General features: G+C 38.8%; 1 protein-coding gene across 1 annotated transcript in view; it reads right to left on the reverse strand.

Moving 5' to 3' along the window:
* thsd7ab (thrombospondin, type I, domain containing 7Ab) overlaps nt 1-12521 on the reverse strand; it is a 202523-nt gene that overhangs the window by 104970 nt on the left and 85032 nt on the right. Inside the window, exons 6-7 of the mRNA XM_059338271.1 lie at nt 7795-7950; nt 3825-4028 (exon numbers count right to left, since the gene is read on the reverse strand). Of these exons, the coding sequence (XP_059194254.1) occupies nt 3825-4028; nt 7795-7950 (360 nt within the window). The remainder of the gene's footprint in view (nt 1-3824; nt 4029-7794; nt 7951-12521) is intronic.

Raw genomic sequence — 12521 nt, forward strand, 5'->3', positions numbered from 1 at the left:
CAAACTGCCATCTGTGTTTCCAGTTAATGACTCCAGCCGAAAATATAAAAGTTTTACACTGAAAAGCCAAAAACAGGTGGTTTTGTTTGTGCATTTGATTAATGGTTATTACTTTCTAAATTCCCATATGTGTTTTCAGGTATTTTTATTTTTAGAAGAATATTACATTGAAGAGTATTTAGCAAATGAGGGAAGAGGAATTATACACTGAAGGGAATCATCTTGTGATTGTAAAGATGCTGCACTGATATTAGATGTTACCTTTTTATGAAATATGAAGAAAAGCTAATCTTACCAAGATTCCTCATTAGTTTTATCTCTGTAATTACAACTTATTATTTCCCATGTATCACTCTGTTTGTATTACCAAACTGCTACACAATCATTGTAAAGGATATTGTGTTTTTAGGTTAGGTAGTTAGTTTGTCAGCAGGATTATGAGAAAACTACAGTCAAGATTTTCATGAAACTCTGTGGAAAGGTGTAACACGACCAAAAGAAAAACTCAATACAGTTTGGGATGGATCTGAATCACGGGCTGCATACACTTTCATTAAAACTGTGAGATAGGGCTTGGCTTTGGGTGAGGTCTGTGCCCTTTTTGTTATTATATTAGTTTATTTACCCAAATAAAACTCAACGACTGCATTGTTTTGTCCTCCTTGATGCATTTGTGACTGAGGAATAAAACCAAAAAGTGAGAATACACTTGAAAGATTCATTGCAAGAATTAGATTATCACCCTCAAACTACAGTTCAGTATACAGAGCAGCTGGGAAAATGAACAGCTGTGTGTCTTAATTGATGGCGCAATGTCAAGCACACACACAGCCCATTTCAAACTGTAGAGACGTGCTGGTTGTCTTAAGATGTCTGTTCTCCCTGAGACAACTGGGGAGGAATTTTCTCAACTTTCAACTCAGGACACAGTCAAAGCAAAAAACTAACTGTTTCCTGAACAGCATCAAGAGAGTATTCTGACTAGAACAGTCATGCATCAACATGCACTTCATTCCCTCTTTTTTAAAAACATTTTTAGCTGTTATTGCTGCTGTGTTTTTACATGTGTAAGTTGGACTGGTTCTCACTAATTATGTTGGACTTCTAGTCTACTTGTATTTAAGAAAACATTCTGTATGTTTTATAATACGCCTTGCTGTAAAAAAAACAACTGCCCTCTGGGGACGAATAAAGTTTGCTATATTTATTGAACCACTAATTTAATTTCTTTTCTTTTTTTGTTGCCATTTTTAACTCCAAGACGGTCATGTGTTGGGTTCACTTTGTTTGTTAGTCTATTTATTCAGCAGCATTACAAAAAAAAAACTAATGGACTGATTTTCATCAAACTTGGTGGAAGCGGATCTGAATCATGTGGCAAATGCATTAATTATTTGCCACTTTCATTAACATTGCAAGATAGGGCATTTGTGCTGCATTTGTGTCGTGTTGCAATAATGAGAAAAATGAGTTCCCAGACCAGTTAAATTCAGACGAACAACTTGGAAAGTAAGCGAAAAATTCAGTGCAACTTTCATCACTCATCTGGTCACTTTTACTATTTGCTGTCATGCAAATACTGAACACATCTATTAATGTGTTACAACCTTCTGAGCAATAAAATACAACACATCTCCTTTGCAGTGTCCATGTTGTTTCCACATTACGACTTAAAGCTCATGAACACACGGAAGGCAGAAAAAAATCAGGAAATGGGATCAACTGACCGAGATATTTGATACAAAGCAATCTTGAAGCAGGCCACATTTGCAAACATGAGCATGGACTTGAGTGACATCTCATTTAAAGATTCATAGGTAACATTAATAGAATTCAATAAATCATAAAGCCAGAGACTTATTTCTTGCTGTCTATTAGAAATTCCCCAGACTTTTTAAGTTGCTGTGTGCTGCATTAAATTCAAACTTAAATGGGTAAAACATCTTTTGCAAATAACGTTTAATAATCATAGACTGCATAAAAAAAACACAGTAAAGCATCAAAAATCTAAACTAAGAACCACAAACAACATTCACATCATGGACAAGTCTGATATTTATGATTTACATAAGCTGTGAAATAATTAAACACATTTCACGAATGTTTTCTATATTGACATGACAGCTTATTATGACACTTTTTTATGGATTATCTATATATTATATATTCATATAGATGCACTCTTGACTCCATATATTTCAAATCTCCCTATTAAAGTGGAGCTGAACATGGAGAAAGCAAACTCACATGGGATTCTCACATTTTTACGCTATCGTCCATGTGTTATTAATGAGCTGCTCGCATCAACCATAAGTGGATTATATTAACCCACATATTCCTCCTTGTTGCTCCATGCGCTGCCATGAAGCAGGCAGATAATATTTCCTCCTGTATGCAACGCATACACAGCAGGAAAATGTAAACCTTTCAGCGGATGAATTGAAATTTCAAGCAGAGGAGGATCGCTTGAGCTTCAAAAAGTCAGACCGGGGCCTGACTTTGCATTAAGATGTCACTCTGACAGATACGCAGTGAACCAATCATGACTGAACTGGGAAGGCATGAAAATAAGAAGTGACAAGGGACCCTCGCAGTTTTTTCAGGCTCACACAGTGAAAACATGAATGAGAGGAAGACCTCCATCCTTAGTGTGCAGAGAAGAAACAGCTCGCTGCCTAAGTGGGCAGGCAGTCAGCACGGGGAATATCAATAGCCAGTTTCAATAACATTTGTATCGACCTTCGCCTGTTGTCTGGGGCCCGTCTGTGTGGCCTTTTCTTTTATGACACACTCGGAGAAAATATACAGCTGACATTGCAGTGAAAACTCTCTGAGGCGAAAAGCGGACTGAAAATCCAAACAGAACAAATCAATTTTCATCAGATGAGGGAGTGAAGGTAGGGGGGGATCAATCAAGCGAAGTCAGGGGAGGAAAAACAGTGCCGAGTCTCTGTTAGTCCTGCAGTACACACCGGGACAACTCCACCCAATACCTGCAGCTGATGCATGAGTTGTGATTTGTGGGAGACATTAGAAGGACAAATCAAGTAGTAAGGAAAACTTGAACAAAGTCACCGCAAAGGATCATAAAATGAAGATTTAGTGAGCGCATTTGGGACTGAATGGGATTCCTAGAGCTGTTGTAACTTTACATGCAGAAAAAACAGTATGTAATCCACACCTTTGCCAGTAAAAAAAATTAAATCAATAATGTGTTGTACCTTATTTTGTCTTACATTTGTCCACAACCTGAAGGCAGAATGGAAGTCTAGAAAGTATCTCCGCCCCTTTTATAAAAGATTTACAGTTATAAAGAGTAGCAGTAAAAATCAGGAGCAGCAAAGGGCACAAGATACTCCAAGACCCATGGCCACGGAGGATTGATTTGATTTAGCGAGAGTAAGGGTTTAATTGTGCGTGTAGAGAGGAAGACCGTAATGAGAGAGACAGCGTGAGAGAGGTGGCGACGCTGAATCAGGCAAGCGTTAAAGTAGGAGAGATTTAACAGGGAGAGAGGGAGAGGAGGACTGAGAGGAGGGAGAACTCCTCACAAAGTTGATGAATGGAGGCGAGTGGTGGAAATCTCCTCACGTACAGAGTGCACAGTGAGAGTTGGAGGGTCAGTGGAGGGGTGATCTTGAAAAATATAGGATTTCTCACACAAGGTCAGCCCTGTACTTCTGATTGCAAATGGAGGTCAAAAGCACAACGCACTCTGAGGGCGAGCAAGCAGCGAGCAGGAATGTCAACCCAAAAAACCTCTACAGGAACGATGTGTTTAAAAATGCAAATGAGGGAAAAAAAACCCTGTCGTCTGTTCTCACCGCTGCTGTTGACACACTGGACCTGTGCGAGCTGAGTGCCGGCGCCGCACGGCTTCTCATCGTCGGGGACACACTGATCCAGTCCGACCAGTCGCCAGTCGTAACAACTGGGCTCGTCACACGGCACCGCCTCCACCAGGTGCGGGCAGTTTCCAGGCCCTCCTGTCGGCTCGTTGGTGATCTGTCGCTTTCTCATTTTGAAACCTGCAGCACAAAAGAATATCAAGGCCATTTCCAACCCCCCCCAAAAAAACCTCAACAATATATTTGCAGAACTCTCATTTCTCTCATGTGTATGACAGACACTTGAGTTTATAATCAAGATTACAACATTGTACTACTCTTCTACTGCTCTGCAGATCAGAAGAAAATATTGTATTTTTAACCTCACTACAATTATTTGACAGCTTTCGTTATTAGATACTTTTGAGATTAACATTTTAAAATTACTTGGTAGTACTTTGAATTTAAAAAAACATGGTTCATAGTTGGAGACTAAATCAGTCTATCTATCTATCTATCTATCTATCTATCTATCTATCTATCTATCTATCTATCTGTGTGTGTGTGTGTGTGTGTGTGTGTGTCTTTCAACCGCACTAATCATGTTGTGACCCCTCACTTTTGTAACTAATCTCTAGAAACAGACATCTGCATATAAATGCAGCATCTGTAGCCAACCGGACAAGATCTTGGTATGGAAAGCGTTCTTGTTTTCATTGTAATCTGAGTAATATTGACCGATTATATTTGAGCCAGGCTTTGTTTGCATGCAGGTAAATAGTCCGTGTGCAGAGCAGAAGGGGCGTCATGTATTGGCTGATATGCAAACTCTGAACCCAACAATGTTACTTTTTTATCAGCTTTTTAAGAATCTTTCTTTCTATCTTTTTTATATTCTGAAGATTAGTCATCTCTCAATTCCACCTTTATTCTCCTGTCTCACATCGCTGATCAGACTGTAAACAATGTCACTGAATGCAAATAGAAGGGAAAGTCTTAAGCTGAAATATTGTTCATTGCCCCTTCATGGATTGAAGTTTTATTCAATGTTTTACTGTATCAATAAAACGTTTTTTCCATCTAAAGAAACACTGTTTTGCCGTACAATTGACAAGAAAATACTTTTCATTAATGCTGCATAAATTAAAGATTTTACCATTAAATTTTACAGTATATTTTTGTTAGAGATATGGTTTTTGATACATTTAACAGTGAGAAAAAGTATTTTTTACAAAAGATAAATGCAAAAATTACAGTGGCAGCTTGCATATATATCACATTAAATACATATTACAGTGTATTTTAAAGTTTCATTTTGACCGAAACTGAATTTGAATGAAATTATGGTTCAACAGTTTTTCACCGCAAAATCTACAGACATTTATACAGTGTAAAATGCTGCTTTTGCAGTGATGCACCATTCAATGTCATTAGGGCCTCGGGGCAATCGCACCGAGCACTACTGTTATACTGTGGATTTCTTCTTCTTCCTCTTCCGGAGGCAATTTCGTCCTGCTATTAGTCCTACAACTTGAAGAGTTGCAGGACAAATTATATCAAAACGTGCGGTTTGATCGGGATCGGTGTGCTATTACTTTTCTCTACAGAATATGAAAAAGGAAAAAACTGCCCAAAATTTTGCATTGAAATGAATGGGACGGCCGACAAAAAATGAGCGAAAAAGAAGAATAATTGGAGATTTTTAAACATCTACTTCTCCGGCATAATTTCACCTAGAGACTCCATTTAAACTTTAAACAGTAGACACAAGTCTTGTGTATCGGTGTATTAATCCACGTTTCGATTGGTCATATAGTTTTTATCAATCCCTGTTCAATGACCATGATAATTTTTGGAGACATTCTGAGATTATAATGGGTGTGTATTGCACGGAATGTTCGTGTCACAGTGTGTGACATCATCGCCAGAGTGTAGAGGGAGAGAAAAAATTGTCAAAAAATAAATTTGAAAACTGCGCTCCAGGCCGCAAATTCCACTCTACAGAAATAATTTATACATAGAAATGTAGGAAAATTTGTCTTCTCACTCACAATCCTCTGGTAAAGCTGTCAGAGTTATAGCTTGGGCGTACGACGCAAAGTTGCACCACCAACACCACCAACAGCCTCATTGGGTCCCATATTAAAAACGCAGGAAGATTTCGAAAAAAAGGAAGATGGAACAGTTTTTTTAGATCGCTCTAACAAAGCTATTTTTTAATTTTTCTTTTAAAAAAATCATATGTAGACGTTCAGGGAGAACTCGGGACGCTCAAAGTGAAGTCGGATCAATGATAGGTATTATGGTTTTGCCAAAAATGCTTTCTGTTCGAGGCCAGAAATTCGAGTCTGTCCACCTCTGCTGTCACTCTTTCGGAACATTAACAGCTGCAGTTAATTCTGTTGATTGCTTTGATCTGATTGCCTTTGATCTTTGATGTGATTACAGTTACAGATACACACACACATGCACTAAAGTGCGCACACTCCTCACACATGCATACACATGCTTCAAACACACGCACGCACGCACGCAGCACGCACACACACACACACACACAGTAACTTTATGTGATTTTAATTTTACACACACACACACACACACACACACACACACACACACACACACACACACACACATTTTGAGGTTAAAGGGCATAGTTTGAAATCTCTGAAGAATCTCATCGTAGTGTACACACACCGGCAGTAATTCCAGAGGAAATTTGCTAGTTTATAATAATGTATCGGTAACAAGGTAATTTTTCCTGCAGAACAAGTACTTCTTCTTTGATTCTTTATATTTTGCAGACAATATTTTCTTTTACTTTTGCAACAGAGTATTTTTAAACTGTTGTATTACTTAAGTAATTAATGTGGGTGTTTTTTATCCAGCGCTGATGATAGATGTTGATGATTAGCTGGGTTTGGTTTGATGGCTGACTTGTCTCATTAACACTAATGAGAGTATATGAGAGGGAAAAACCTTGATGATTTCCCCACGTGGATCGAGCTCGTAAGCTGCCAGAAAACTCGCCCTGCCCATCATGTTCTTGCTCTCATAAAAAGTGTTGTTTTTTTTTACTTCTAGTAAAGCACACGTGACTGGGTCATGCAGAATTCAGCCTGTGACATGATTTATAAGCTTCAGTGAACACGCCGTTGATCTCCTATAGTAAGCATTCTTTCACGTGTATCGCATTAGATTTATGTGTAATTTTGCATGAACATTTTACTTTACCAAACTTTAAATCCATAACTGATACATACTGATAGAAAAAGGTTCATTTTATACTGAAAATGCAATTATAATATGGCTACCACTCATAGCAATGGTATGGTTCCTATGTATTTTTAACGATGTCTTGCTAGACATTCAATCATTAACTATTTAGTGTTATTCTCTGAAGCTACACTATACGGCAAGCTTATAGACAGTATAAAATGTATATAATAATAGTTATTAAAACAATAATGAAGACTGCAGGTTCATGAATGTAATCGGACTCAACAGTAACAGTTCACTGGCTGACATAAATTGTTGGAGGGAGCATATGCAGCGTTTACTACACTGTAAAAACAAAGCACCAAATGTTTTATAACCACAGTTATTTTTTTGCAGCCACAGAGATGAAGTTAATGAATTGCTTAATAATACATGATTCTACATTAATTCTAATGCATTGGCACAGATATAGGAAACAAGAGCAAGGAGGTCATTGCTGTTTATCACAGAGTAAAACTGTCAGTGTTTATCTCAATGCCAGATGGGCGAGGGAATGACAGATGATGCTTATTTATAACATGTTTATTATCTTTACTAGAGCCAACAAAAGGAAATGAATACACTGTGCGGGTGGGGGCGGTTTATCAGAGAGACATCTAACATTTTAACTGAGATAGTTAGGATAGGAATAAATCAGAAATAAAGAACCATGTGGGGTTTTTTTCCCAGGTCTGTGTCTTTGTACCTTTCTTTCCCGCCTGGTCGTCACAGTTCTCAAAGGTGCAGGGCCCCCAGGCGCCCCAGGGCGACACCTCACAGTCGATGGGACAGGGGATTTGGCAAAGCTGGGACCTGTTGGGGACCGGACCCTCACACAGCTTGTTCTCCACCGGGCGGGAGGCTGCACAGGTGATCAAAAAAGGCACATTAAATAAGCAGCAGATAAGATGCTTTACTCTGATGCTATTCTAGGACACAGAGATGCTTATTTACTTTGATTCCTGGCATCAGACTACTATAGAGAGCAGATGAGAGCAAAAACCAAAATGTGTGCCTTGGAAGTAGACACTATTATCCTTTTGTTTTGTTTATCGCCTCCCTGTTAGCATGTCAGAATGATAAATTAGCAATGATTATCTCGTGCAGCGCCTTGCGAGCAACATAAAACATGGTGGAGCCTTGCCCACCGACTCTCACCGGAGACAGGAGAGGGGATGCAACAATACAACACTACCGCTGTAAGAGAACAGTGACAATGTCTTGGCTCATGTTTATTTCATGAGGTGTAATTTGGCACCTTCTTCCCATAGTCCTGGATGATTTAGAAAGCCCTCTCCATGATGCAACTGGTGAGTGCACGCCTGTCTGAACTCCCGTGGAGGAACTTTGTCGAAATAAAAAGGAGAGATGCTATCGCCATTCAAGGCACAGCTCTGTGACAACTGTGCACAACACATTTTTTACATGTCTGCCGAACCGTGCCACGATAAATAAATTTGATGTGTGGAGTTTCTGAAGATACAGAGTTTATGCATTTATGCATGCCCATAAAATATGTATGACGGTGTCAGTGTCATTTCAAAGTAGAGCTACTGTATCTTCCAGAGCTGTGCATCTGTGTTTCTATTTGAATCTCTATTTGATACTAGAAGGTGGAGATTGACGGGAAATATGAGGACAGAGAGAGAGAGACGAGACTTCTGACCTGAGCTCTGGGTCAGACCAAATCCCAGGAAGGGGGAGTTATGTGGGTCTTATGTGAATAATGCAACATTTGGAAAAAAAACACTCTTATTTGGTTTCATGCCAAGAGTTATATGTGAAGATTGATACAACTCTCACGTCCGTCCGTTCAATAAGAATCTATCCACAGCAGCCGGTTATCTTAGCTTAGCATAACGAGAGAAAACCGGGGGAAACAGCTAGCATGGCTCTGTCTGAAGGTAATAAAATCAGACCACCAGCACCTTTAATGCTCAACTAACATGTTATCTCTCAGGGACTTGTTCCAAGTAGCGGGAAACTCTGGGTTTTTCTTTCCAGAAAGGGAGGTAACTTCAGCTGTGGCTGAGTTGCCGCTGTAACTGACTCTGAGAACCTAACCTGCTCGTAAGCTCTCGGTTTCTCTCAGCCTCCGCCCTCTTTTAGAGACAGACACGTAATTTAATTTCCTCATTGATTCAAAGTGCGCATCCAAACACATTAATCAGCAGGTTACTGTATGTCAGAATCACAATCCTGTTTGGATATTACTTTGTTACTCAATGACTGTGTGTCATGTCTTTGAACCCTCCACTCTGACTCGGGCTGCTTTCACACGCTGCAAATTAATACGCAGGTTTTCTATAAAAACCCTTTTCTTTATCCGTCTCCTAACTCTTTTTTTTTTCTGGTCCTGTTGCTAAGGAGCTGAGCTTATTTACGTCAGGAGAGGACCTGAGACCCTGACTTCTTGTGTTTGGTACTCTGATAGTTTCCTTATGGAACATTACCATTTTTCCTCACTATCCATTATTTACCTAGACAGCATTCTCCAGCCTGACATCTGCAACATAACACACATGGACATGCTCTCACGTCAGTGCAAATGATTTGCGTTGGTTTTTTTTCTTAGAGTTCCTTTATTTAATTATAATATCAGCGATGCAGAGCAAACCAGAAAAGCTATTTTGCAAAGCTAGTTTGCAGAGTACACTGGCACTGAAACATTTACTGCACACTGAAATAGCCACTGAATTATATTTACTTAAATCAGTCAATTATGAATAAAATGAAATAAGCCATGAGCCTGTTACACCTCAGTCCTACCTGTTTGAACTATGTTGTTATATTTCATTTTCAGCTGATCCACGCCCGTCTTTTGCCGGCAGGATTACAACTAAATGAATAAATTTAAGGTTCAATACCATTTTGCCAGTTTTCACCTGTAATATTATACTTGTGATTAAATTGAATTATTCTCTCTCCCTTGCAGCTGCAACCGTGTTGCTTTTTTTAAAAAAAACAACTCATTTTTACGATTATTTAACACCACATGAATACAACACGAATGCCTTGTCAATGTTAGCAAAAATTAATTATTAGATTATTTATTATTATTATTAAATAGTTATTTGGAACTGTTCCAAAATCAAACAGGATGGCTACACCCTTACACCCAGTTTTACAAGACCTCCAACCTAAACGACAGAATAGAATAGCGTTCTAAAAAATAGCGTGTATGTCATTATACATACAGTTTGTGGTTGTAAAAAAAAATGCTGCAGTTTCATTGAATTTAGGCTACAAAACCACTGATCTAGGTTTGAGGCAAAAAGATTCCTGGTTAGGCGTTATAAAAGACAGTTTAAACAGTAAATAAATGTGTGTAAATGCCAGAAGTGATGTAGTTAGAGGATGGCATGACTACAGAAGTGGCATAGTTACGTAAAAACGTGACGCAAAAAATGTGCCATTGAAGTTCAGTGATGTTTAAATCACATCTTTTCCTTTTGTTGTCACATGGGAATCAAGTCCAATGTTTGTTCGACCTCTCCTCCCGCTCCGTGTGCATTCCGCCATTTAAACTCATTGACATCATTCATTATTACGGCCGCTAGAATGCAGTGGAGGACAGTCAAAAATGTAAATATGGGTCGTATTTTGCTGCCTGTACAAACAAGCTTTGGGATCAAAAGGGACTGTTTGGGACTGAGAGCAGTCTGCAAACAAACAAACCAAACTGAAAACAAAACCTCTTTGGCTGAGGTGGTAATAGAGGTCAATCAGGGGTAAATTATCATAAATAATAGAAATACAAATGTGTCATTTTTACACCTTGGTTGTTGTGGGAATAAAACAAACGAGATATAAGATGTTTTTTTTGCTCTAGAGGTGCAGGTAGGTGGATTTTGTTACCTTAAATAGAGCCTAGCTGTTTCCCCTATTTCCAGTCTTTCTGTTGGCTGTTGCTTTATAATATTTGCATATTTCCCAAATTGTCGACCTATAGCTTTAAAAGCACCGGGCCAACAGGACGCCACCTCCACACTTCCAGGTCGTCCTTGGTGATAAGAGTGAGTCCTGCTCGCTCAGCAGACAGGTTCAGCCCCCTGCCTGCAGCTCCACACTCCTCCTGACACTTCTAAACCTCGTTCCCTCTTCCAGCTGTACAGGCAGAGCAAACATGTGCAGCTGTGCATGTGAATCAGACTTCACACTAAAAATGTGCATTCTCTATTAACGACAAACTGGTATAAGGCTGCATTGAAACAATAAAATAACAACAATAAAAATATAGGCTGATTCACTAAAACTTTAGTTAATAGTCTATAGATTTATTTTTTTATGCCTTTTTAAGAGTTCATTTCACGAGTAGTAGACATCTCCCACTAGAATAATTTAACTCCTACACTGAACAAAATATTAGAATTAACGTATTAAAAATGCAAACTCTGAAGTGACTCGAGTGTTGGTTTCATATTCTGCAGTCAACTCATGACACCTGCTAGTGAAAACAGACTCTCATTTTAATTTAGGGTACTGGAAAGAAGTGTAAAAAAACGAATTGGTACCATCTGTTCTGGTATGTGTTCGTGATATTAAAAAGTTTCATCCCGGGAAAAAGAAATCCACCTTTTGTGTAAAGTGATGCATGAAAGTTATACAAAATGTACATATATAAGAGTACTCTCTACAAAGTATAAGGGTGGATTGATCTGCACTTTCCAAGTATTGAGTGATACATTTAAAACATTTTTTATGGTGGATATTTAATGATTCACACACAAAAAATGATCTCTTTACATGTTAAACCTGAGGCACTTTATTTCCTGTATTCCAAGTGTTCCTACAAGACATCTGAGAGCTTAAAGTCTCACATAGTCAGGAGAGCTGAATCATAATTCCCTTAGAACTGTACAGGGGAAGAAGGCAAGTGGGGCTTTTGAAATGCAAAATGGCTAATTCCTCTTACAAATACACTGAAAGTCAAATAGTGAGTTTGCTGAGCCACTGTTAATCCACGTCTTATTGGGGAACTACACTGACTTCAATCTTTTAACATCAATCCATCTGGGAATACAGAATCGAGGACCAACAGAGTAGAGGAAAAAAAACTTTGCCTACATTCTGCTTCTCTATTAATCTATTTTACAGTGTGCTCTCCAGCGAGTTCATTTTTCTATTGTGCTGAGCTGACAACGGAGGGGGGAGAAAAAAAATCCCAGATGTGAGTGTGGCTTACTGTCTTGCAGCGTTGGAAAATGTCTCACGTCTCTCTATCCAGAGATTCTGTTTGTGGTAGAACAAAGTTTTTCTTACAGTCCCTTCAAAGCTTCAACGCTTCTGCAGAGGTTTTTATTGGAGAATACAGAACTTTGTTGTAATACTACTTGTTTCTTTGTTCGATCTGGCAACGAGACGGAGCAGTCTGGATTAAGAGAAGCAGTCTGGGCTTGTAGCTTTGCAGAAATGTGGATGTTCATGTCATCA

Source organism: Centropristis striata, chromosome 8 (assembly GCF_030273125.1).
Source record: "Centropristis striata isolate RG_2023a ecotype Rhode Island chromosome 8, C.striata_1.0, whole genome shotgun sequence".
Lineage (NCBI taxonomy): Eukaryota > Metazoa > Chordata > Actinopteri > Perciformes > Serranidae > Centropristis > Centropristis striata.